The sequence below is a fragment of the Synchiropus splendidus genome, chromosome 18, assembly GCF_027744825.2.
Source record: "Synchiropus splendidus isolate RoL2022-P1 chromosome 18, RoL_Sspl_1.0, whole genome shotgun sequence".
Classification (NCBI taxonomy): domain Eukaryota; kingdom Metazoa; phylum Chordata; class Actinopteri; order Syngnathiformes; family Callionymidae; genus Synchiropus; species Synchiropus splendidus.
The window spans coordinates 12,619,011-12,646,382 of NC_071351.1; the positions used below are offsets into that span (position 1 = coordinate 12,619,011).

Here is a 27,372-nt window from a genome sequence, read left to right on the forward strand (position 1 = left end):
GGAGCTTCTTCTTGCACCAACCGGCTGCGATTTTACTGATAATCCGAGGAGTGTCAGCTGTCAGCATGTTCTCTTTCTCAAATAATAATATAACAGTTCTTGGCATGGTAGGCATTTCGTGTTGTCGGTAAAAAACGAGCTTTTGTTGTCTTAAATAAATTAAATGAAGTAATGAGTCAAAACAAAAATAGTTTTAGACTGAGAATTTTATTTCATACTATAGATCTATGAAGGCAACGCTGGCTATAAGCATGATGGCAAAAACCATCACCATATACACATGCGAAGCCATTAAAAATATTTGTAAAAAATGTGAAAAATTTACAGCTATTTTTGATGATTCATTTTGATCATTATGATGCAATTATGAATAATACTGTGCACCAACTTCTGGACGAGGGGATGCAGTGACATGACTTGGGAAGGTTGAGCCTCCACATGACGGAGACGATAAACACCACCCATTGTCTGCTGCAGAGATGTGATGAATCAGGAACCTTTCTTGACACGGGAGGATGCTGGCGGCTCCCTGAACGCCTCGCCTGCTTTAACCTTGAATACACCAGCAACAACAAAACACCCGTCGGACTGGATTTTTGTTTAGTTTTCTGGTCCTGGGATTAAGAGAAATGCGATCGATCTTGACTGCCGTGCTTTGAAGAATGGCTCAGCCCTTGAACCTGTTGGAGGAGAGGCCGGAAAATAACGCTCCTCAGGTGCTACGAGGATCTGATAAAATCACCCGGGGAACATGCTGTTGCCGTGGAGACGGGCCAACAGCTCAGTCACAAACACAAGCAGAACAAGATGTGGAACACAATCAGAAGCAAACAACAGTTATTATACAATAATTGTTTAATTCAACAAAAAAAAAAACATTTCACAATGAAAAGTGGTATTTAAGATTCGTCTATGACTTGTGAATTGGTCCTTCAGTTTCTAATCCTGAAAAAATGCATAATGATAATAACAACAATAATAATAATAACAACAATAATAATTATTATTATTATTTTGAGGACAAATGATCTCGAGTGAAGGGTAGATATCAGATCGCGCTGCTCGGACTGTGTGGTCTGTGAGACACTGCTCCCCCTCCTGGCGTCTTTAATACCTACAGGTCCAATGAGCGGCTCCAGGCCCACACCAGCCCCCAGTGTCGGGTTGCCAGGTTCTGCTCGGGGACGCGAGCTCCATCTCCAATGAAGCGCTCTGGGACCAATTACCATCAAAGTGACCCCCAGGTGTGATGTTTTGATGATTTAACAGCCTTTTCCTGCGTCGTGTTGTCATGAAAAAACCCTGTTTTTTTAAATACAGATTTTAAAATCATCACTTTTTAACTGAAATACTACCGGTGACACTCATATGTGTACATATCTTTATATTACTTCTGCGCCACTGACGTGGATGTGTTCATTGCTGCTTTATTTACAAAGCTCAACCGTTATTTACTCAATTTGCTGTTTCGATCCTTCTTTGCAGCTGAAAGGGTCCGTCCGCTTGGTTTTCCCTGGAGGTTCTGTGGTGCCCAGCAGGAGCAGCGTGAAAGGTCAGGACAGTCAAACACTCTACATTTGCTGAATTAGTTTCAGCATCTTCTTTAAGTCATCGGCACTTCATCATCAGTCATCCGTGGACACGCCAGTGAAGAAATCCTCTCAGTTCTCACCTGAACTGTCAACACCATGGTCTGGATTTGCAAACTCCAGATGAGCCCAGCTGTCATCCATGCGACCGCACCAGGGCCGGTCGAGTCATCTTTCTCCACGTCAGAAGTTTCGACGCATCATGTAGGTGCAGGGGAGTGAGGAAGCTGGCTGGCAGGAAGGAAGTCTACTACTATGTCTGCCTTCAATTCCTCTTTACAGCGGCTCTCAGGCTGGATGGAAATATCGAGCGGACAGAAAGGGGGAACTGGAGCTTAAGCACCAGCGCTCCCCTCCGCCCCCTCCTCTAACGCTCAATATCCTCTTCTGGACTGACCCCCCGTCTGCAGGGCCTGGGGCTGGTGTGGCACGCAGCGGCGGCTGCAGATGGTGCTCAGTGCGGAGCAGAGGAGGACCCGGACACTAGGCTCTACCATGGGATGCTGCAGCGTGACCCAGAGGCACACTGGGATCGATGAGGTGGGCCCGGACGAGATTGAGCTGCTGGAACTCTCCGGAGACAATCTCGGGTAAGAGCAACGAAAGAGTACATATGATAAAAGGTGCAACAAAGTACTGTATAATCTGAAGGTATTTTGTTAGAAGCAAAGCTGAGTCCGTGTTTTAACATTATGGTACAACATGATGCTTTAATGTTTGTTATGGCGCCCTCATGTTACACGCCCCATAATGCACTGCAACAGATGTATCTCCTGTCACAATCTGCTCACAACAGTTACTTCCATCACTTTGTCGTACCACACTTGTCATTGCCATTATGTTTGTATATAGCAGTTGGTTCAAGTGAATTGAGGAAGGAGTTTCAACTCTTTTACAGACACCATCAGTTTTGGGAAGTTGGCGCTGATAAGAGCCTGGATTGGGTGAGATGGAGATGGGATAGCGCCGGGTAATACAGCCAACATAAATGGCTTATTGACACAAGGAAATTATTTCTGACTCACTAGTCCAAAAACACCTCAGTCGTATCCACTGTAATGCATCTTAAAACTGAGTTAGCTTAGCAATTAGCTCAGCGTTTATGCCTCACCGTTGCATCTGACACCAACTTGTACATCATCAAATTATCATCATTCATATCATAATTTATCTCTATATATTGTGATGGAAAACTTACTATATACGTAGAAACCTATGCAGAACTTTTTGTGTCTCAATAGTTTTTCATGTCTCCGACACAATACATTGAACAGCTAATGGCTACGAAACAATAACAATGCTATGATCTCTTTTGTAGCAGTTCTGTTATTATTATTATTTTTTTTTATATATATATCTGTGTGTCAGTAGTGCGTGTGTCATTATGTACATGTAATTTCCAAGCTTATTATGAGTAAATTCAGTTTGTCTAAATTGGATTTGCTGCACTATTGTTTAAACGCTATTAAAGTTTAACAGTCTATATTTTTGCATTTTCACATCTAAAATCTTTGCTTCTAAATATGCACGCAAACGTGACTCGGCTATTCTGTTCCATACTAGAAATGACTGTTTGGATGATCCTGAATCATCCTCTTCTCTTACACATGAATCCAACAAGCTTTTTTTAGGTTACATTTTACGTCCCAAAACAGGAAGTGGTTGTCGTCTTCGTATCGATGCTGACTCTGTCCTCCCACTCTTTGTCTGGTATTTACGCGACATGAATTGGCGGCTCGCCGATGCTGCACTGATGTGATTAGGAGATTATTCGAAGACAATAACTGGAGCGTGGACAGGACAAATCCCAGCTCTTGGTCAGAACAAAGAATTAGACAAAGATAATCGCGGCAGCAGCGAGGAGCCGTATGTTTGGCTGCTTAATCATTGGGACTCGTGTTGTGTCTCAAACAAACAAGGCAGGGCCAAAGTTTTTTTTTTTTAAATCCTTTGTTCCATTTGGTGACAGACAGTGAAGACGCGTTCATGCTTCTCAGCTGAAACTCTGAATTATTCTCTAAATTCAGCTTCCAAATCGGTGGTTAAAGGTGCAACAGGTGGGCGGTCAATGGTCCAACTTTAATCTGATTATGTGTGGCTGCAGGGGCCCGACAGAGGGGCGTCCTAAAATATCACCAACTTGCTATGATTTAAAAATATGTCACCGAACTACGTTTGTGTTTACACAATTGTGTTGTGTGTCCAGCATGTTCAGCGTTGGAGAGAGCCGACTCCAACTGTCGGTGAGGAGCCGAGAAGATGAGCCCCCTCCCTCCGCACGACCCTTGGAGCAAGAGGTCACTCATGTGTTTGGGTTTTTCCGTTCTTTTCTTCAGTTCTTTTGCATGTTTGGTAAAGTAGATTTCTTTCCCTGCAAGCGTGTATTTGCGTTAGAATACACAAAATATGACTGCAAATGATGATGCTTATTGACCTAAGAAAACCTGTGTTTCTGTTTGTGTGCCTGCAGGTGGTTCTCTGGGGTCGCAGCAGGGAAGAGCTCCATCACAGGATCTACTCGCCTCAACCCATCAGAGACTGGGAGGGTCGCCCCGCGCACATGTACGGAGAGATAGTCCACTCTTCTCTGGTGTCCCTCTTCAACAACTACACACAAGTGAACACACAACCTTATTTCAGTTTGATACTTTTAGGAGTGTTCTTCTCCCTAAACAACGTCAAAGTGTGAGTCGTTCATTGTGTCACAGCAGGAGTCCGACGAGTATTTCTTGGTCTTGTTCTCGTTCCATCTGCTGCTTCTCTCTCTGGACCGAACAAGACAAGACTTTGTATATGAGGTAAAAACCAGACCTATTCAAAGCGTTCACTCTCACCTGACATTCTAACTCTTGTGCTCTCCACGGTGAAGTTTATCAATTGTAACAACAGCTCACCTTATTGCTATTTAGATGAGAAATATGAAGGCTTTAATAAAGGCGAATAATATTCGACCCAAATGAAAACGTTATTTCCTGGTTATAGTTGCGGTTATTTTATATGTGCCTTTCAAGCGCACCACTTGGGGTGCTATACGTTATCATAAATGTCCTTCGACTTTAGTGTCTGCAACGCAGCTCCCACTCTACAAACCCTCACATCACTCTAGCACGACGTATTTTTCAGGCGTTTTCACTTCACTGACATTTTGATTCCAGGGTATCCTTCCTTTATCCGGGCTTTCGTTCCAGCCGCTCTCTCTGGATCCGGAGTCCTCGCCTCATATGTTGGAGATCAGCAGTAAGTCCCATCTTCTCTGGCACTAACTTGGCAGCGGTTGCACCACGCTTCTGCTCACGCGCAGGTCCGATGATGGACTCCAAGGTCTTCAACTGCCACAGTGCTGCCGAGCTGCAGAGATGGATGCAGCACCTGGAGGACCGCAGATTCAAGTCCAAGACTCACATCAGCAGCCCGTCCCACTGTGCTCTCTCCTATCTGGTACTCATTGAGCTCTGAATGCACCTTGTAAATGAACAAGTATCAACACCTGGCTGTGCTTCAGCTGCCATGTGATGAGCACTGGAAGCGAGAAGAACTGAAGAAGTACCTGCTGCAAGCTCCAATCTGGCAGTGGGAGGGGTCACCGATCCAGCACATGGGACCCCCAGGATTTTTATCAGTCGTCCATATCATCAATTCACAAAGACAGGTCTTGTTACTTTGAAGGCAGAATGTTAAAATTTAGCCCAATTTCTTGGTTTCTTGTGTTTTTGCAGGGACTTCATGAACGCTTGATGGTTCTCTTCCCAGAAGATGTGTTGCTGCTGTCGCTGGATGCCAAGCAGCTCAACCTGAGATATGAGGTATTTCCTCAAAGCATCATTTGCCTCATGTTGAAGCCTAAATTCTCTGCTGGCCTCCGGACAGGGCCGACTTCCTCGAGCCAGCATCCAGGCCCTGGAGCGCTCAGCTGTGCCTGGACGGTTCGAGTTCGAGCTCATGGGTGGGTGCGCAGGTCAGGCTGTGCTTGTGAGGAAGAGCGCCGTCAACAGGATATTTGTTGTGGTGCAGGGGAGCTGCTGGAGCCGCTACAGGTGTCTTGCACCTGCATGGAGGATTACCAGAACTGGATCTTCCACCTTCAACAAGTGCGGACCAAGAGCTGCCTCCTATAGGGATGAGATGTCCGGAGAAGGAGTTTGGAAGTCAGCGGCATCACTCCAAAAAAGCCAGCTCTGCACGCCCCGCCCCGGCTGTCTCTTCTTGCTCTCCTCAAATATCTTTTTTTTTAAATTAAATTTCTTTGGTCACTTTTTTCATGTCTGGTTTCCTTCTTGTTGTCTCCCCACATCTTACGTTTAAAAAAACAATATTATACATATGTTTACTTACAGCGGGGTATCAGAAAATAAAGACACTTCCAAACCCAGGTCACATTCACTGGCCACAGTGCTTCCATTGTTATTAACCACATGTTGTCCCACCATGGGCATAGCTGGCATGTTGCGTGGCACCAAGACTGTTAGACTGTTGTGTGCATAGATCGTGCATGTTAGAACACCAAAGAACTTATGAAGCAATTCAAATGAAGTATAAACACTAAGTAAAATAAATGGTGATTGAAAATTTTAGGGGGCAAACAGGAGTAACTGTTTCTGTTTTAGTTTTTCCCCTTCAGTTTTTATTTCCATAATGGGCAACACAACACCTTACACTTTCAAACCCTTAATCTGTTCAAGGAATTCACTTTTGTATAAACATGATTCATTCATAAGCGGACGTACCGGATTCATTCATAATGATGTCATTCAACACACCTAATATGGCACGGAAATTGTCCCCGCCTCCGAACCGCCAGGTGAAAAGGTCGACTGATTGGATAAATGGTGTCATCTTGGACATGTGCGAGACGACGTCAGGTGAGTCGTTTTTTTATTCAGAAGAATAGACGCGCATGTGCTAAAAAAGAAGAAACCAATAGTTGAAAACATGGCATGCCTTTTTTTATTAACTGAAGAGGTTCTCAGGAAACTATTCCACCTGACTTTCTTGTAGAAGAGTTGGAAAAGTTCAACTGAGGTGCTGTGGGTGGTGTAGTGCGGTTTTGTTGCGATTTTGGTGCAATATTCTTTAACTCTTTTGTTGAAGTTCAAGTCCAAATGGCATCCACTTCTTCCACATGAGCCGTAATGCCACGCCGGAACAGTGCTGAGCCTGGAGGTTTAATGTGATCTTTGCCCGCAGCACGGCACAACTTGCAGCCAACATGGCTGTTGTCTTTGTTACCCATTATATTTGGCATAAATGGCCGATTTCTTATTGAACCATCGTTGAGTTTGACTGAGGTTCCAACCCGGGCATAAGGTCTCGCCATATCTCATTGTCTGTTACTGGCTATTTGCTGCCGCCCAGTGGCCAAGTGTCGTAATGCAGCCCAAATATATGTGTCAGTAAGTATTCATTAAATAAAATTAAAATATATTTACAGTAGCAGGCCACCAAGGGTTGCTTTTAAAGGCATTTACTCCTGATTTGTGAACTTTTAGCGCTCTTTATTCTGAGATCTGCTGAACGTCTGGTGACACGGAACTTGTTGATGTTCAGGTTGGACTGTGTGCTGGAGACTTCAACTTTATTCTTCTTCTTTACAGCCCGTCTTCTCTCACCTGGTGCTGTTTCCTGTCTGATTTGGGTCATTGTGTCTATGTGACATGTCGTCTTTAACACTGAATTGTTTTGTGGTTGTGTTTTTTAAATGTCATCCCTGAAAGGTGGCAATAAATGTGTTGTGTATTGTATGTGTTCACAAGAAAGGGAATCTTGCATCGCCCAGCGGGTGAGCTGTCAGTGTTTATGCTGGACTTGTGTTGCAGTTATGTGGTTGCTCACTGTGACAAGGTTTTTCTTATGCCACTACCATTTGAGTGGGTTCCTCGAGGCACGTTTCAGAGTTGAACTTGGTAAATATGCCATGGATGTGCAGTGTCCAACACTACATGGCCCACAGAGAGTGATGGGGGTTGGCGGACGCTATGGAAGGAGGATCTAATAAACCATAAAGCCTTTGGGAGAATATCGTTCAGATAAAATGGACCAAAGCTGGAGCTTTTGGAAACACACTGTCCCTGCTGTGGAACTTGGGTGTTTTGAATCTGAGCAGGAAGCCAATGTCTCTCAAAGATCATGGAAGTCTGGGGAGAAATGTGTCTGAGAAAGCATGGATGAGTCTTCCAATGGAACATCTGGAGGGAGTTGAAACTTGTCTGGAGAAGCCAACCTTCAAAGGAGGAGTCATTCAAGTCTTTCTTTCAGAAATGGCAATGCAAAATGAGTTTTGCCTGTTTGAGTTGTCTTTCATCGACAGACACTTGTTAGTTGCTCCATCTCTAGGTTCAGTAAAGCTCATGTCATTCTCTAAAATCGTCTCCTGACTTCACAATGTTTTATTCCAGGTGACCCAGTATTCAGCAGCACTCGTGTTCTATCACTTGTTTCTCAGTCAGATGGAAACGTGATTCTGTTTTTCCTCTGCAGCTGCAGTGTGACCCAGCCTCGGCAGCAGACCAAGTCAGGCCATTTTGAGTATTTCATAGTGGGGAGTATAACATGATCTTGCCTTTGATTTTATGAATGTTGTTTCTCAGATGTGGCGGTGGAGCTCCAGGATGTGGCGACTGGCTGAGCTGAGGAAGTTCATGGTGCAGTTTTGATGGCTGTAGACAGGTATGCAGCAGCATCTGGGGCCTTGTCTGGCATCTGAAGTAGCAGTCATGAACCATTTTCATTGTTTTACTCTCAAATCTAAAACCTCTCTGTAGGGTGGTTCCTCCTCCCACACGGTGCGATTTCCTGTCAGGACAGTCTGAGCTCCCCATCAGTCGTGAGGAAGTGGTGAAGGTGCATTTGAGTTGAGGGAAATGAATGTTTCACCAAACTCTCTCCACAGGTGGGTATGTGGCTACTAGAATTGTTTGTTTTTTGTAAATTATTCTTTTAATATATTCTTGAACCATGCTGCTTTAAATCCAGCTTTTTTTTTTTTTTTTTTTTGCAATGGTTTTGTCCATTATTCCTCTTCTAGGGTCATGATGGTCTGTGGTGGTTCCAGCCTGTGGCTCCACAGCTTCAAGAAACTCTTGCGATGGGACACAGAAATTCCTTACAGTAATTGTGTTCCTGCCTTGCTCTCAGGAAACTGACCCCAGACACTGACTCTCTGAATGCTCCCTTGCTCCAGGTGATGGTGTTCAGGGCTCATTGTGCCTTTCGAAGAACCTGTCTGTTTGGTTCAGGTGTTCTGCACCAGTAAACCACAGACCAGTCAGTCACAAGGTGATTTCTCGGGTTAAGAATCTGAATATTGCAAGTTGTGCTTTGACTTTTCTTTCTCCAGCTGTGTGTCAAGGAGTGACTCCACTTTCAGTCTCACAGGTTTCAATTTCTGCCATGACCAGGATGGGTCGAAACAGGTTTGCACTTCATGAATTTCACTTGACTTGCAGAATTATTTACTGAAATTATGATCACATTCATGAGAATAACCCCTGTTTAATCTTTGCATCAGCTGTGCAGAACATGCAACCTCCAACAGTGACATGGAGATTTGAGCAGTGATCCCTTCAGTGGAGGTGCAACCCAAACCTTCTTGTGAGTTCATTCACAGATGAGTCTGGTTCATGGTTGTGATAAAAACTAGTGACCCACTGTTTAGAGAGAGGACACAGAACGACGTTGTGCTTTGACATCTGAGGACATGAAACCTCAACAGTGAATCAACATCTGCTCATGTATGTATTGGTGCTGTGACGTCCCTTGTTCTCACTTCCTGTCGATGCTCTTTGCAGAGTGAATAAAATTGTTTTTCTGTTGTCTGTGGTGGACTGTTTTCTGACTTGACTCTGGAGAATTTTGGAGACTACAAACTAGCAACCGTGGTTGAAAACCGAAATGACTCTACACGTTGCGCTTCTGTTTGTGCTTTAAACTAGAATTTCTGTGAGTCATTTTGGTCTAGAAATTACCCTTATAGTGTGTGGTCCTGGAGTTGATCAGTCTCTGACTTGGTGTTCAACATCTGATGCCTTCAGGTGAACCATTGCGTTTGAAGCTTTCTGCGCACAAGTTTTTGTCTCTTCATGAATTCCCATCATTCATTCTCCTTTCATGGCGCCATTTCTCCTGTACTATTCCTGCACCTCAGGTCTGGTTATGTCTTTAACAAGCTGGACCCTGAGCTGCTTCTTGGGTCTCCAAACATTTTCAGTCATGCAGGAAGGTCCTCACCAGAGGATCTTCTGCTGCTGTGAGTCATGGTTCCTCACTGTACCTCTCATCCAACTACACTCTGTTGGACGCAAGACGTTTCTCAAAGCGTTTTCATCATAGTTTGTCCAGCATTTCTCAGCGGATCTGCACTGTGAAAATGCTGACTCATGTTGAACTTTGCCTCTGTCTTCTCACTACTAACCCAGCGCAAGCGACGTCTCTCTTGAGTTGCAAAACGTGAATCTAAAACATGTAATGCCTTTCTGTCCTGATGGTCTTGTATTTTCATGGTGTTCCAGCAGCTTGATGATTGACTTTTGTAAAAAAAAAAAAAAAATTGTTCCCAGTTGTTGTATCCGAAGTGCAGTAATTACACTGAACATTACTGGTGTCTGTACTGAGAGCTGTGCGGAAGCGTGTCCTTCCGTCGCAGCTCGGAAGGACTGGCTTTTCAGTACTGCTCATGCTTTCATTTGGGTTCCTGAGGCCATGTCTCGTGATCATGATCAGTAGCTGCTGTAAATGCTCCTCCCTTTCTCCCTGTAGCAAACACCATTGTCATGGTCGAGCTTGACCAGCTCTGCTGCTTCTGTGTCAATATATTCTGCTCCGTCACAGTGACTGACTCTAACGTCTCTGCTCTGTGACCTGCACTGTCTTCTACTGTAAACACTGGCTTTTGGGAGTGGAGTGCACAAAACATGTTGAACTATTTGATTCAAAACTGACTTTTTACTTGTAGAGATCTCATGAAGAAACCATCTCTCTTGCCCGACTTAAACTCTGGTTCTCTGAAAACTCTGACCGTTGGCTTACTTTTTTTTTAAAAAAAAAAACCATTTATTTTTTTGTCCTGTGACAGAACTGTAGCAGTGAGAGAAAGCTGTGTGTTCAGAAGAACAATGACTGGCCCTCTGAAATTTTTTGAGAATCTGATTTGGCTACTTTGAGCCATCAACCCCCTGCGTATTCTGGCAGTCACCTGTCCTTTAACTCCACTGCATCTGTCCAAAGTGTTCTGTTACAGAAAGCCTTGGAGATCTGACAAAAAAAACGTTATCTACAGTTGGTTGAGGATTTCAAAATGAGTCTTCATACTGTATGTTCGTCCAGCCCGGTGTCCGACAACTCTTTGGGCTGCGCCTTTTTTAAAATTCATTTTTTTGTGAGACAGGTGTGTCTCAGCGCTGACTCATTGTTGAGTTTCTGTCCCGGTGAGATTAGTATGGCTGATATATTTATCCTGGTGACAAATAGATTTACAGAAAATGACACGTCATGAGATGTTACATTTCTGACTGCTGTGTGCCCACGTGTCAGACTTCCACCTCAGAATTCAACACTTAAAAAAATTCCCTAATCATAAAGTGCACTCCAAATTTTCCTTGATTTCCTCCAGATATATTGAGTTTTGTTGGAACATTCTGACACCCGAGTGGCTGCAGAGCAAATAGGTTATCGTGAGTTTACTTCTACTCAATGTTGACAGTAGTTCTTCTCTGGTAACAATGTCAGTAGTGATGCATCTCAAATATTTACATGGAGGAAAGAACACATTGTTAAATCTAAGTATGAACTTGTGTAAACCAAGACCCCTACCTTTTCATGCAAGGCTACAACCTTCATCTTTGTTTCTGTGATCTTCTGGTGTGGTGAGGAGTAGAGCAGCAGTTTTTTGATTCAATATTGTCTCCTCTGTGCTTCTGACAGGGTCAGCCTGCACCTCTGATACGAGCCAGGTGCTGTGACCCCACAAACCGTTCTAACCAGCAGACGTTCTGCTGTAAGTAAAACATGGCTGTCACCGGCCGTTTTATCTGCTAACCAAGTCATCTTTCTCCCTTCAGGGTCTGTGCGCAGCTGGTGAAGGAAGACTTGGTCATCAAGCTGCGGCCCCTGTCTGTCGATTTGAACTTAAATAGCAAACCAGCGATGGCAATGTGGACAACATTGAGTTGAAGACATGTAGAGATGCCATCCCCCCCTAGTTTGCCTTGTATTGTCTTTGTATTTTTTTTTCTTTTTTTTTTTTCTTTTAGGTTGTTCAACCCAAGACGCACACAGCTTAGTCTATAGTTTGCGAAATGCCTACGTACACGATTGGGGGGAGTGATGTCACGTCTAGAGGTGGATGAGTCAGCTAGTTTGTGATGGAATAAACTATTGTCCTGCTGCGTCCACAAGTGTGCACATCTGTCATGTGTTTTTAGGGTCTCATGTTCGACATGTGATGCAATTCAACAGAACTGACTGCAGTCACTCATGGATGGCAACCGTCACATGCAGACAGATGACTGTTTTGACTGTTTTTTTAAGCCTTAAAAGTTTCAGGGTATCAGTTGTCTTCTTGTCTTCTCCATCCCACAGAGGGAACCAGCGCCCCCTTACGTCACAGGTGATGCTGTTGAGCACTGACACCACGGGTAGAAGCAGCTCTCTGCAAATCAGCTCATTTTCACCACTTTTCCTCCAATTATTTTGATCAATTCGTGGCATTTTTACCGACTAAAAAATGACAAAACATGACCTAAGTGGGAGCGCAGGCTGCAGTAGGTAAATGGCGCCATCTGCTGGTGTATATATATATGAAAAAATGAGTGCTTTCTGAACCCATCTCCAATGGTGCTTAGCAGCCAACACGTTGTCTCCTGTAATACTTTGAGTCAGGTGATGTTTTTTTAAGTGGATTAATCTGGATGTGCTCTGTGGAAGGCAGTTCTTCTATCACTAAGTCACTGACTGGGTTCAGCACCTTGGTGGATCAGTGGCGCTCTTCGGAGTGGAGCTAGTTTAAGGCCTGTGTGGACCTATTACGGTATCTAAAATGTCTTGGCTGTTTTAGAGTGCTGATCCTCCATGTGTAGCATGTCAGGAGCACAGGTCAGGTGCTCTTGGTGCAGGTTGGAAGGCAACAGGCTCAGACTGATGTGGGTTCAAGGCATTTCAGTGTCAGACACCACGTCTCTCTTTAAGTATCGAGTGTGAATGTGCAGGACAAATATGAGACACCAGAATGTCTGGATGAGCCAGGTGTAGCTCACAGAGGTAAGACGAGCAGAAACCGCCTGGGTTCAAATCCCACTCATGTCTCAGTGACGTTTTCCAGGTGCAGTTGTTGGAGTGAAACGTGCTGGCAGCCCAGCGTGAGGTGTGAAGGTGAGCTGGTGTCGTGGTGGCTTCAACCGAGTCCTCAGCAGGCAATGCAGCAGTGCTCGTACGCCTCGATTGGTACCGAGTTCGAATCCCACGCTCCCCCGGTGATCTGGATCGGCCGTCCTGGGCGCAGGTCGGGGTGGGGGCCGTGTCCCCACCTCGGGGTTCAGCTAGCTACTATAAGGGCTTATGACAAATACTTCCATCCTCCATTGGAGTTTTGAAAGGAGTGAAAGAGGGGAGAGGTGGGGCAAATAAAATAAAGTGATGTTGCAAAATAGTGAGAGATAGGGAAAGCATCACAAAAAAACAACCGAGGAATGAAGTCAAAGAAAATTGCCTATGATCATGACATTATTCTCAAAGAACAAGAACTATAACAGCCGCCGCCAATAATAACTAGTTGTTTCTTTTCCCCCCCTTCATGTTGCAGGGACAGGAGGAATGTAACACAGGGGAAAAATGAAGTCTCTCCTTTTAGTAAAGTACAACTTATTCACAATTATTTCATTCATAAGATCTTGTACAAAGGACACGTTAACCTCTACACAACGACATTTACATGTCCGTACAGAGTCCAGCTTGGAGTATAAATACGTGCTGTGTCAGCACACTTAAATACAGAGGAATCCAGTGTAGGACAAGAAAGGCATTTTGAACATGTTTGCAGGGCACCGGAGGTTAGAAATGGGTCGACTATTATTAATAAATAAGGTTGAAATTATACATGGCAGTGAGCAGTGCACGTGTTGGGGGTTTGCAACGTCAAGTGTTCTCTGGTTCTGCGTTTTCCGACTCTCCAAGTGGACCGGGTTCCGAGGTTCAGATCACACAAGTCTGCTGAAGCAGGCCAGTTCCTCACCACTAAAATAATTCTAACTCAACATGAGAGAGGAACCTTCAGTCCTCACCCTCCAGTTTCTGAGTGACACATTTGATGCGGATGTTTTCTCGCAGGTTTCGGAGTCGGGCGCTGCGACTTGTGATTTCCTCCACGTAACATTTGGGGAACCAGCCCCGCTCCCCGTCAGACAGCCGGATGCCTTCGACCCAGCCTGGAAAGATAAGCATATTGATCGTCCAAAACACTGTAGTTGTCACACAACTCTGGCTCTCACCGTCACTCGTGATGGTCTTGGCATGAAGTATGTCCGCTTTCTCCAGGGTGATCTCATCGTGCTCTTGGGCCTGATAGCTTTTGATGCACTGGACCTGCAACATGTCTGAGAGAAGAAACTGTTTCAGGCTGCTGAACATGAGAAGATCAAAGTCATGTCATGGAAGAATAACATGGAATAAGACCCTCCTGGGTGAGAACTGACCGTCGCTCTCGCTGGCCTGCTCGATGTCTTCCCGGGGGTCTGACGGAAACATGGCGGTGATCCACCGCTGCTTTCCGCTCCTGACAAACGGGACCAGGCAGAGTTTGAGCTGTGGGATCTGTGATCGTGTGTCAACATGAGAGTGAGGAACATGGTCACTGACTCGGTGTGGGACTTGAGCAGGATCTGATGCTTCTGCTGCTGCCCCTCGCACAGCTGCAGGTGGAAGATGAAGCCTGAGATTCCCTGCAGCTTCTGACTCAGATCCTTCACCTTTAAATCACCGATTTTAGCGTGAACGAAGACCATGAACTTCCATGTGCTGCGGACAAATGAAGACGCGCTCAGTCACGTGCGAGTGTGTGTGTGCGACATCCCACTCACTCCTTCCTCCTGGACAGCAGCAGACAGTCGTTGAACAGATGCAGGTAAACCGGTTTGGTGGGCAGCTTGAGTTTGGAGCCGGAAATGCTCATCATCTGAGTGTCCACCTCCAGCAGCTCGCCGTGCTTCACCAGCCAGCGGGACTGAGAGATGAGAGGAAAGATCTGGAGGCAGGAGGAGACCATGTGGTGAAGAGCTGCTCACCTCACTTCCAAACAACTGGCAGTCACCTTGCCCTCAAAGTGGATCTTCTTATTGAGATGGATCAGCTCTTCCATCCGCTTCATGGACTGAACACTGGAGTTACATTCTTTGATGATCTACAGGACCACATCAGTGAGCTTTATTGACACAAACACACACCGGTTCTTTTACCTTCTTGAGCTCATTGAAAGCTTTCGTCGCCGTGTCCTCATCTCGGGATCCTGGTCTCGTCCTCTTCAGGATGTTCTGTGAAGCACACAACCTTATAAACCTGAAGACGTGTTTCCACATCAGCAAGAGTGTCATGAACGATCATGCTTGAAGAGAGCAGCCTCTTCACTTGGGCCCTCTGGGGGAGGACACGGCTCCTTGTGACCCTGTACACGTGTGTCTCAACACTGCAGTCGTACCTCCACCAGCATCTTGAGCCTGGTGATTCTCTGGAAGGGGAGAATGAGGAAGGACGTGAGGGGGAGTCTCTGGCAGACGGGGTGCTCCTCCAGACGCGCGAGGACCACGGGGAAGCGCGTGTTCTCCTGCCTGCAACATAGAAAGCGGAAAATGGCTTTCAGATGGAGCAGAAATATTCTCACCCAGGGGAGCAAGTCGAGTCACGCAGGTGTGAATCACACCTGAACAGCCCGAGAGGACATTTTGGACACTGAGGAGTTTGAGCAGAGCTAAGACCTCTGCCTTGTCATGTAAATAAGGGATCATGATGTTATGAAGACGGCGCTCCACTCGCCTTCCTGATGTTACTGTTGGAAGGCAAACAGGGCTGTCTGCGAGTGTGTGTTGCGTCGCTGTTTTGAGAGTCCATTTGAGTGCAATATGATTTAGACTCAAAGATGGAGCAGAGTGTAAGTGAAGAGCATGGAAGACCAACCCAGACAGTGTTGTTGTTCTTGAATGAACCGCTCCAGTCGGGCACAACAATTCCTACTTTCTGTCTTTGTTATTGCAAGATTTCACAGTTTAAGCTGCCGTTTCCATGGCAACACAGGTAATGACAAGAGCATTGGCAACATTGGGAGCCAGCGCCGTGATTAAATCTGCACTCACACCCGTCACTCCACCGGAATCAAAGCATTCGGGGATTACGATCTGGAGCGCTCCTTTCCACTGAGACAACAAAGCAGCCTGATTCGGTGGAATAAAGTCAAGTGAAAACAGACTCACAGTAGACGCTGGTACGTCTGCTCCTGGTACGCCTGGTTGGTGACGTAAGGGAGGTAGACGCGGCGCAGAGCCGGGCAGTGCTCCAGGACGATGTCGCACACGTCAAAGCGCAGAATGTCTTCCTCGAGTCGATGCTCCAGGTCCTGAAGGAACCTGCACGGAGGAGACGTTGATGGAGACGGGTGGACTGACAGGTATGTTTAAGCCAGTTTACACCGCACATTACTTCACCTCTCGCTGACATCTTTGACCTCAGGCAGCTTGGAGAAGAGCCACTGTTTATCCTGAGCAGCCAGACACTCGGAGAGATCCTGGGACAGCATGAAGTGATCCACAGCGATCGTGAGGCTGCGGATGTACGACGCTTCTGACGTCACCAGCTCAAACTTCGCCTGCAAAAATGGGTCACAAACATCAACATGTTTCCATGATTTCAAACACCGCTAAAGTGTGTTGATCCAATTTGAACCGACAGCAACAAAGAAAATGATCAACGATTAGTTCAACCATGCGAGTGCACACCTGCAGGTAGCAGGTAGCACTTGAATTGTTGCGCATTCATCGCAGGCTCCATTTAACAGGAATGCAACATGGAAGGAGGCCTCTCTGGATTGTGGGAGAAGACCTTCAAATCGCGAATAGGTTGCGACACAATATTCTGAAATTGAACTGAAATTCCCACATTATTGTTTAGAAACTCTGGGAGAAAATATGAACCGAGGTGGCTCATGATATGCACATATTAGATATGATCTAGTTTTCAGTTAATTTCAGGCTACAACTACAAAGCTCTTGGTGGAGCCTTTAATCTACGTGACACGTCTATTGACATATGAGTTGAAGTGGCACCTCCTGCAGCTTTCTCTCCTCGTTGCTGAAGTTGTCCAGCTGACCGCTGGTGCGGACGTCGGGAATGTCCTGCCACAGAGCAAAAGCGGATCCTCTGGACGAGCGAAAGGAGCTTGACGGCGACAAATTGGAAGGCGAGGTGGTCCCTTCGAAGCCCTCCTCGCCTTGACTGTCCTCTTCTGTGCCAGGCTCCTTCCCCTGTTGACGCTGGATCTCCCGGTTGATGGCCACGTCGCTGTATTCCTGATACAGAATCGCTGCAGGAAACATGACGGTTGGAATCATCATCGCCAAATAGAAACCTCAGATGTTGCAGGGTACTTACAACTGGGCAAAAACCTGGACAGTCGATTTGCGCAGGCCACAGTCTGATGAACGTTCACATCCTCATCCACTGATCTCTTCCTCATCCTGTGGAGAACAAGCGTAAAATCAGAGCACTTCATTGCGTCAAGCATGAAAACACTTTCATTTCTGCTCACCCAAGCTTGGAGCTCCAGCGATGTATTCCGTTGTCAGAGCCAGGAAGAGGAGGTGCAGGTCCCACTGGACTGTGAGGGGCGCTGTCACTGGAGCCCACAGAGCCTCGCTGCTTCCAGCTAGCCTTGTCTGACAAACCAGAAAGCGGATGCAGAAACAAAACTTCAGACCGACAGATGTAGTAAATTGATGCAGAAAACAAAGAGGTGACGACTCACAGTCGCTGCTGGATCCGAGGCTGTGGGAACTCTGCCGGTCTCTGGAGGAAACTCGAGCCGACAGCGACTTTCCAAGTTTCAAGGTGAACGAGTTCTTCCTTTGTGACAGCTGAAGTCTGGAGATCAGCTCAGAGGCAGAGAACCTCCGGCGCTCCTGGTCTCCAGGGCGAATGCATGGTAAGAAGCTACCTCCAGAGGCGGTGGAGGTGTCGATGGAACTGCTGTCGTCCTCCACGCCAGAGTCCTCGATGATCTGCAGAGGTTCTGCAGGTAAACTAAGCAGGTCGTCATGAGGAGCCTCGATGGGCGTTGGTGAGGACAGCCCGCTGAGATCCTCCTCCAGGAAGGATGCAAAAGGTCCTGAGAAAATGTAGTCTGGATCCAAGATTGGGCTATTGAGAGATTCATCGCTGAGGCTGTCTGGAGAGTAAACCTGCATCTTCCTCCCTGGAAACCAAACCGAACATTCAGCAGAGGGACAGTAGATATTTTTAAACAAGAGTTGAAGTTCACTCACTGATGGATTTCTCTTTCAGCGAACCCTGTGACGTTCGTCTCTGTGGCTGGGTGAAGTCTTGGCCTGCGGGTGACGGCGGCGAGAGCGCAGCATCCCAAGGCTCTGTGTTTGTGTAGAGCGAGGAAAGGGGGAACGACAGAGGAAGGCTGAGAGATGTGTGGAGAGGACAAGGAGCTGATGTCTTAACTGTTTCAGTCTGCTCCTGTGGAGAAGTCCTGACGCCATTTTGGCATTCAGTGTCACCTACAGATGCGTTCAAGTTCAGCCTGCCTTCCTCCAGACTGTGACAGCCGTTCTGCGAGTCGGCGCTGGGTGTAGGCTGTGTGAGGTTCAGTGGCGGAGGAGCCGGGGAGCATTGAGCGTCACGGCTGATCGGCTGCCTCGGGGAGCTGTGGCCGTTAATTTTAGGAGTCACTGGTGGGTGCAGCTCAATAAAAGCCAGCCTTTCCTCCTGACAAACTGCAATGTGCTTGTGGCAGCGCGGGTGGAGGAGCGGGCGGTCCTCTTGGACCTCGCTCAGAGTCGGATCAGGGATCCACATGCTGGAACTGCCTCCTCTGCAGCAAAAGGCGTGTGAGTGGGTCTGGAATTCAGGGAAGTGGCAGAATCCATATCCAGGGAGCATGACTGGACCCGAACGCGAAAGCTGCAGACAAAGCACATTTTCTTTGAGACACCCTAGAAGAAAGACACTTTTGTGCCTTTGACACTGATGCAGCAGCTAATTATTTACTCAGGAGCTGAATCTGAAGGAGCTGAAAAATCTCCACTCTGTAAAACAGCTTTTAAGAGATGCCTCTGAAGTTATATTCACATTATATTCAGTGTTTCTGATGCAGACACTGCTGAGAAATTAAATCATGGCATACATTGGTTTGCCACCAAATTTCAAGGAAGTAAAGAAGAAAAAAAATGGAATTTTGACCCTCAATTCATCTTTGCTTTGCAATATTCTATCGTCAAAAGTTTATGTGTGCTGTCAAATAGCAAAGCTCCAGCCATAAGAATTCACTTTCTTGAGGGAACAGATAAATATGGAGAGAGTTAATATCATGGTCACAATCTGAAGGGGACCAATTTTCCAACAAGTCTTAAGACACACGCTGCAATTAGCAGGTTGGTCTTCAAAACTACAGCCACGTGCAGGATGTGACCCAGTCGAGCCAGTCCTCACACACGTGCACATGCACGTCTGGTGCAACGCGTTTCCTGAGCCGCGTCTTCCTGCGATAATTAAAGACCTCTCCACACAGAGCGCAGCCCCTGTACTTAACATCTCAGACGCGCACACACGCTAGAACCAAGACATCCTCCCGACTCTCACTCGGAACCTCTGCTTGGACTCCCTCCTCACATGGGTCGGACCGGCAACATCATGGTGAGTGTTTGCCGAGTTTAAAGCTGAGCGGTGGGTAATAAAGTCAGAGCAAACACAAGCACGTGGAGCCACCAACTGTCCTGAACAGACAACACTCGTGGTTGTTTACATGTGAATCTTGATGGTATACAGAATTTAGATATGATGCAGACCTTTCATTGCAAGGCAAACATGAAACACTTTCAGAATATGGCCACCATGTTTCAATCTCAGACTGCAAAAAGGAATTTTTAAAATCATCATCACTAGTTTGTTCATCATGGTACTCAAAGAAAAGAATCCATCAACACTTGGCCACGAGTGTTTAGATATTACAGCCGCATCTATCCACAAGAAACTTCATATTAATGGCTTCATAAAAGTCCACAAAAATGTTCTTCTGAGCTAATCGATAGCTCATGAATCAATAGTGACAGGTCTGGTTCTGGTGCCAGTCTTCGCTGTGATAACAGAACCACAAATATGAACTCAGTCTGCAGAGGAAGCCAGCCGAGTTAATTTCTGCTTACACAACATTCCCAAAACAAAGGCTGGAGAACAGTAAACAGACATGGACCGTGAGTATGGATGTGCTGTGGGCTCCGGCAAAGAAACTGAGAACATTACGGCACTGTTTCTGCCTTCAGCTCATTTACTTCCAGGTCTGCCATCGGAGCTGAGGGTGAAATATCTCTCAACAAGACACTGATACCAATAAACGGTAGTGTCCAGCCTGAAGGACAGAGAGCGAACTGAGCGAGGAAAGAAGGTCTAAAACACTGGCTGGTTGTGACACAATGACCTCAGTGCTGCGGATAAAAATACTTGGCTGCTGTGCAGTTTAATTGTCGAGCAAGGTTGTGCTCCACACAACATTAGGCAACAACTCGAATGGAATGTTGCCCTAAAGTTTTAAACACAAAGTTTAGTCAACACACTGTAACTCTTTACAAGATACATCCTTGTAAGTGAGATCACATAAACCCCCCCCACCTGTAATTTATGTTCACGCAGGATGATAAAAGGAAAACAACTTGTTTGCTCAGAGAATCCGACTGGAAACCAGCTCCATGGCGGCCCATGTCAACATGAGGCTGCTCAAAAACCACACCTGCTGCTGCAAAGGTGGGTACTCATATCTCCAACACACACACACACACACACGTGTACTCGTCCAGACAAACGGTCACCTGTTCCTGGCTGGAGACAATGGCAGCCTTATCCTGTACACAGGACACCTGAGAGCGTGTGGGAACCACCTCTGCCGATCCACTCATATTTTGCAGCCGCTGAGCCTTATAAACACACGCAGCACAATGACACCATCTTGCCTGGATTACAGAGGGATTCTGTAATCCTTCTGGAGATTAACTTCAGCCCATATCTTATCCTCCATCTGACATTTAGTTTAGTCCATGCTCTTCTAAATCCAATATTGTCTGGAGGACTGAACGCCAAGAAAAACTCAAAAGATGCAGATTAACAATTTGAATTTTAGGGAGAAAAAGGTAACATGTTTCCATTCAGAACAAAAGGTCAAATGTCATCAGTCACTCATCTTGAATGTTATCTGGCGCTAATTTGCTGTGTCATCGGTGCCTCCAAGACATGCCTGCGAAAAATGTAGCCTCTTTCAGTCATGAAACCATCACGATGACTAGAGTGAAAGATTTCATCTGAAATTTAAATCATTCGTAAAGAGCACAGAAACAACACTCTCTGTTGAGGTAAAGGTGGAGCAAAGACAAGGTAGTTTGAATCATCAATAACCTCCCTGTCAAATCTCACACGTACTCCAAATACCTCGCTGATGCTTTTACACATATCGAAATTTCATTCCATTCAAAACGCCAATCCTCAAGTGTGTAATTTCCCTTGTCACAGAAGGGTGTTATTTGTGAGGGTTATGGACTTTGCTGCCTGTCTTTCTCCCTGTAATTTCACCTGGCTGCTGTCTGCGTGCTGCAGCTAATGAATAGCACACTGTCGAAGCTCTAATGCCAGCAGCTCCAGCAGAAGCATTTTTTAATTGTGACGGTATTAATGTTCACCGAATGATGTTTTGATGGAGCATGAATCTCCCGCTGCAGCCTCGCCACGCATCAAAAAGCAGGGTAATCGGACGAATAAAGAAGCTTTGACAAGAGCCACGGAGACATTAAGATGTCATAATACATGGTTTACTTTGGGATGTGTTTGTGGTTCTTGTGGATTCCGTCGCTGCTCTACATAGAGAAACCATAAAGGAGCCCCGCCAAGTCATTCAAAGTTCAATTCGAGGAGAAGCTAGAAGGAAAGGGTTCAGGGTGAATATTGTAAGCTGTTTGTGGTGTCCATTTGGATCACCTACTCTGATTCACTTTCATTAAAAATGTCTCCATTCTTTTAAGGAACAATTCTCCTTTCAACTGTCTTTAAGCTGGCTGATTCAGAGTGGGCCACATCTGCACAGACTTAAGAGGATGAACTTGAAAGTTTGCAGGGATATTAGCAAACTCAACAGTGTTTATGTGTTCAGATTACCAGCAAAATTCAACAAACATTACAGCTAGAGTGCTGTAAGGCAGCAATAGTTGCATAGCTTATCCAGCGAGATGCATTTGTTTCAGTAGAGCATATATGTCAAACTCAAAGCCCGGGAACCAAGCCTGGTCCGTCATGTTATGTCTTGTGGCCAGCAACAGCTATAAATATGTACAGCTGACTCATGTCAATATCATTTCTACAGATATTTGCTTACACGTTGCCGTGCGTCACTTGTTTTCTAGCTGCAGAGCTATCACCAGATGGAAGGGAATTCGATGAAAGATGAGAAAGCAGATTGAAGTTTGTGCTTTTTTGTCCTGAGGTATAGTCAAGGGGAAATCACAGAGGTGCTTTTTGGGAAAATCCATAGTCAATACATAAAACTGAGAATGATATGTCATACTGCTTGGACTCAAATTTCTTAAAAAACCCCAAAGAACAAATAAAGATTCCTTATATTTAGCACTAATTCCCCAGAACAAATGTACTACTTAGATTCTAGATCTGCTACTCTTTACATTTAACACAATGTTGAATTAATTGAAGGGGACTTCAACTCAATAAGAGGATTCTATCTGAGTGCAGCTGTATTGGTACTCTACAGAAAAAGACTTGCATAAAGCCCCATCAACACAACAGTTAACTGAACTGAGCAAACACCCATCACTTCTAAGGCAAGTGTGATGCGCTGCGGTCTGAAACAGCAGAATAAGGAAGGCACAACTCCCCCACACCGAGCAGGAGTGTGTTTGGTCAGACAGACTGGAGTGTTCTGTCAGTTTGGTGTGACCATCTCATGTGTGCGTGTTAGACTGCAGTTTAACTCTGTCACATCTGACCACTAATTGTCGGGGAAAAGACTGAAGAGCTTCAGTCTGTCTGCCCAGACAAGACATGACGTCATCAGGGAGGAATTTGAGGAAAACTTATCTTATTGTCGAGAAAAGCATTCACTCTAGGAACCCCGCACTTCAGTAGCGAGTCAATAAACTGAACAATCGTAGTTGTTCAGTTAAACTAACTTATAGATTCAAACCACAGATTCAAATTCTAAAACTTCACTTGAACATAGTATAAATACAGTACAATAAAATTCCAAAACACAAGTGCAAATTCCTCCCACATTTAAAGAACGTAAGATTAGAGTTGCGCGACTATGGCTGAGTGAATTCAGGTCAGGGAGTTTCAGGTATTTGTTCCAGACTGGGACAGGTGGAGACCCCAGAGGCTACAAATGAGGGGAGTATGTGGGAGGAAACCTCAGTGTTTACACATGGTTTGGGTCCTCTTAATCCCCTCCAAGTCCTCAGGCACCACATCGAAAATCTTCACACACACCGAAGATGCAAACTGACAACTTGACATGGAATCACACTAAACTATGGCGGCTTAACCAAAGTGTGTGTGTGTGTGTGTGTCAGAGAGGTCTTTCCTGGCCGTGTTCCGCCCACTGGGAATTCCGGTCACAAACAAACACCTTCCTTTATGGTGGTTTGGAAATATGGCGACCATCTCGCACGTAAACACGACAATGTTTGGACCACTACCCGGCCATTTCCCCTCCCCTGAGCAGCAACCCAGGCAGACATGGACTCACACTACAAAGAAGCCATTGACAAATGAAATAACCGGATCTTGGTCGAGAGTCGCGGGGAGTCACTGAGTGGATGCAGCGTCGTGAGAGATTTAGAAACTGACTCAGAATCTGATAATTAAGATCAGACAGGTGAAGAAAAGGAGGTTATGTTGTCAGATCTACTATGACAGACTATGTGAAGCGTCATCCAGCCGGCTTCTTAGCTTCTAGTTGATGAATGACACAAGGTCAACCGAGAAAAGCCTTGTCTCTGCGACCAAATAATACAGAGTCATTGGTTGTGCTCAATAGAGAGGAGATCTGCATGTTTCAGTCCAGGCTGCTTTTATGATGCAAGTTCCAATTATTACTTGATGATGGAATGAAATCTCAACTTTATTCTGGACACACAACAGGAGTTGAGCAGACAACATGAAGCTAAATAAGACAAACACATAACTCATAGCTGCACTTCTGCCATCAATCCAACAAAGATGACTTGGAACTCTGACCTACTTTACAAACATTTGCTCACGCAGACGTCTTCCTCCTGCTTGCGTTGGCCCAATTTTCTCCAGCTGAGCACCAGCAGTCACCTGTCATCACCCTCCACCCCACACACACACACCGACAAACACTCACATGCGCACCTCTCACTTTTATTATCCAGACAGGAATGGACAAGCAAACAATTGGCCTGGTTCTTGTTTTGAAACCTGATCTGCTGTAAGTGGAACATAATATGTCTCAGACACACTCACCCGGAGTCAGACTCTAAAACAACATACCTGAACAAAACTTTTTCAAAAATAAGACCGGAATTTAAAGGAAAATCGAGGGTAGAACAAGAATAAATCTCAGATATTCTGTAGTGACATGGTAAAAACCCCAATACTCAAGCTAAATGAGGCATTTTTGGGGATGAATAAAGAGCTGTAATTGAATATCCTCGCTGAGGAGATGTGCCACACATCCACCAAGGGAACAAAGCAGCTGTCTGAGATAGCAATTTTAGAGCTCATCGACCTCAGATAAGAAGGGAAATTGTTCATTAAAAATGAAAAGCTACGGGTTGGCAAGGTAAGTCCTGAACAGTTCCTTAAAAGGTTTGTCATTTATAGGAGAAAACAAAGTTATTTGCTATTAGAAAACAAAGTTTTCATAGTCACCGTTACTCTTTGGAGCTCAGTTCTGTCCTGTTACATCAGGATAAAAGGTTCTGATTTCTTCCCCATGAACGACTGCAAAGAGCCAACGCGGGCTCCGACTTCTGCAGGCTCATAGCCAAACACATTACTGTGTCATTATTAAGTGAATCCACCTTAGGTGGTCGGTTCACCTTTAATTTGAAGGCAGGCTAATGTCCAACTTCAGAGGCTCCCAAAGCTCCTGAAACTCACATTCCCTGAATGACTTGGCAGCAGCGTGTCTCCGAAATTAAGCAGAGACGGGAGACAAAGAAAGTCAAGTGTAAAGGGGTGAGGGCAGCTGTTGGGGTCATTACAGCTGCTGCTATTTAGGCCACAGGCAGAAAAACTAGAAAGTGATTAAATTCCTGCTCAAACTGTCAGGACGACGAATGTTTAAAGGGGCAGGGTGCACGCACGCGTGACTCCTAATGATTTTAGAGCACATTTTCAAAAAAAACAAGTCGGCGCAGACCATCGGGTGAGCGTGCGAGCGCATGTGAACGTCAGCAGCCGATGAGGCCCGAGCTCCTGTAGCTGGAGGAGATGAAGAAGACATGAGGTGTGGCAGCCTGGCTCTATTCCCACTGCATGTGCGCTCGATCTGAGGCAGCTAGACCAGCACTAATGACCGCACACATCCAAGTACATGTGAAGGACAGACTGACAAACACGGTCACACAGGTGAAGAGGCAGGTGTGCCCCAGACAGAGAGGTAGGAAGTGGGAGGGAAAGTTCTTTCAGTGAACCGAGGTATGAATCGGTGTGATATATCAGACGCCTCAGGCGTAAAAGAAAGATCATTTGAGATCTTTCACCGCTCACCGGCCCCTGGAGGACGCAGAATCTGATGTATAAATTAACAGTTTGGATTGCTGAATATCACGGTCGGGTGTGGTAACACGTGTCATTGTGGTGGATCTGCAGTCCTGACAGTCCAATCACTTCACAGTTGGGTTTGCTGAAATGAGCCCTGCCTGACGTGAATGAAGGTCAGGAGATTTAGTTGTAAAATGATGCAGCGGTGTAAATTAAAAGTGTGACCATTATGCCATCTCCATTTAAAACCATCCATTGGTTCACTTCAAATACATAAGATTTATGCTGTCTGTCTTTGAAGTATGTTTCTTCTGCATTAGAGAAGGTCAAACTCAAACACAGCTAGTGTGAAATATATGTATTCATCGCCTGTTACTTAACTGCTTTTTAAATTGATGACTTTTTTCCTTTTTCAGCCCTGTTCTTCCCATGTGTAAAAATTCCATGATCATACTGTCAATTCAATAATTGAGTTTTCTGGAAGCCATAGTACGGTGAACAGAGTGAGACAGAGAGTTTGAAATGTGAAATTCAATGATGATGAAAAAAATATATAAATGATTGTGAATAAAAGTGCTCTCAGTGAGTTACAATGAGTAAGAAATTCAGCAGCAATTGGAAAGCGGCTGAACCTTCGCTGATATCTCCAAGTAAATCAGATCAACTAGATCTCCCACTGACAACAACCAACAAACCTTTTTAAGCAAACTATGAAGCTCCAGACAGCTCAGACATGGCTGACTCACACAGCCTGTTACTGGTGATCCCAAACTTGTGTGCGGAGAGAGAGCAGTGCCATCGTCTTCACTACTGAAAGGATTGTCACTGAGACAGTCTGCATTCAGACCGAATTAATTCAAAGCTGTTTTGTATTCCGAAGAGAGGAAAGAAACCCAAACATTACTCCCCTCACTGAAACAGCCACTGATCACAACACCGAAGTTCAGCTTCAGTTAACCAAAATATGGTTGAGACCTTTTGTCAAAGAAGCATCTTAAGAAAATAACTGTTGCTGTATTAATCCGTCGACCTTAGAGCCCAGATTTATGACCTGACATCGAGTATATTTAAGCCAAAATACTTTTTATGGTCAGTGAAAGTGACTGACCCCGGCATGTAATTCAATAACAAGGTTGTGTGACATTCAAGTGCATGGAAGAAAGAAAAAAAACACACCATCATGCACCATCATTGAGACCTCTAGTTTGCATGATGGAAGTAACACTGTGAGCAGCGGCGCCACGGTACAGTTTTTAACAACCCCTTATGCAGCATACTCTAGACATGCACTTACCTGCCCCGCTTCGCTGCAACTCTACACTGTAACCATCACATTCACGGCTTCCTCCGCACTGCTCTGGGAGGTTAACATTAGAGATGCAAACAAGATTCTTAGCTGTCATTTCCTGGATTCCATAGAAACAAAATCTCCCCCTGTTAATAACCCTACACCTGCCGTGTTCAGACATTAAGAGCTCCGGCTTCATATTTGTGGTGAAAAAGATAAGTGATGTAGCAGCGAGGATGCTCCAGCTAATATTGGTGTGAAAAGTTTTGCAGTTCTGTACCTCGTTGGCATTAGCAGCCTAGTGTGGGTGCTGGATGCCGGCCAGCAGCAGTGTGTGAATCCAGGCCATCGCAGGGTCAGGCTGAGCTCCGCTATCCATTGCAGCCTTGTGTTCCTCCCAGCTTAAGTCCGTCCTCAGCTCCCTCCACCTCCTTCTGTATCACTGCAATACAGGATTAAAAAAAATATTGCCTCTTCCCTTGCTCCTTTTAAAGTGCCTGCCTTTTCTCCATCTTTTTG

The 27,372-nt window shown here is 45.5% G+C and overlaps 2 protein-coding genes across 3 annotated transcripts; one reads left to right on the plus strand and one right to left on the minus strand.

Annotated features, from left to right (window-relative positions):
- Window positions 1–1,645: 1,645 nt before the first annotated feature.
- On the plus strand, window positions 1,646–5,728 carry LOC128750002 (pleckstrin homology domain-containing family N member 1). Of its 2 annotated transcripts, XM_053850076.1 has the most exons (11): window positions 1,646–1,793; window positions 2,000–2,179; window positions 3,796–3,886; window positions 4,060–4,206; window positions 4,298–4,387; window positions 4,745–4,826; window positions 4,891–5,027; window positions 5,092–5,238; window positions 5,306–5,392; window positions 5,457–5,532; window positions 5,601–5,728. In XM_053850076.1, the coding sequence occupies exons 1-11, from the start codon at window positions 1,732–1,734 to the stop codon at window positions 5,702–5,704; spliced, it is 1,203 nt and encodes a 400-aa protein (XP_053706051.1). In that variant the 5' UTR covers window positions 1,646–1,731; the 3' UTR covers window positions 5,705–5,728. The 2 variants fall into 2 exon arrangements, with proteins under 2 accessions (XP_053706051.1, XP_053706052.1); XM_053850077.1 differs by lacking the exons at window positions 1,646–1,793; window positions 2,000–2,179 and adding an exon at window positions 3,515–3,646 and having other exon boundaries at window positions 4,274–4,387.
- A 7,636-nt stretch (window positions 5,729–13,364) lies between these two features.
- On the minus strand, window positions 13,365–27,281 carry arhgef19 (Rho guanine nucleotide exchange factor (GEF) 19). The gene is made up of 16 exons (XM_053848600.1): window positions 27,134–27,281; window positions 18,101–18,746; window positions 17,584–18,030; window positions 17,368–17,494; window positions 17,211–17,296; window positions 16,886–17,142; window positions 16,268–16,428; window positions 16,037–16,189; window positions 15,268–15,397; window positions 15,029–15,103; window positions 14,884–14,973; window positions 14,654–14,817; window positions 14,433–14,591; window positions 14,270–14,349; window positions 14,066–14,170; window positions 13,365–14,002 (listed from the first exon to the last, which is right to left on the minus strand). Exons 2-16 carry the CDS (start codon window positions 18,723–18,725, stop codon window positions 13,848–13,850), a joined length of 2,814 nt encoding a protein of 937 aa, XP_053704575.1. The 5' UTR covers window positions 18,726–18,746; window positions 27,134–27,281; the 3' UTR covers window positions 13,365–13,847.
- Between the last annotated feature and the right edge of the window lie 91 nt (window positions 27,282–27,372).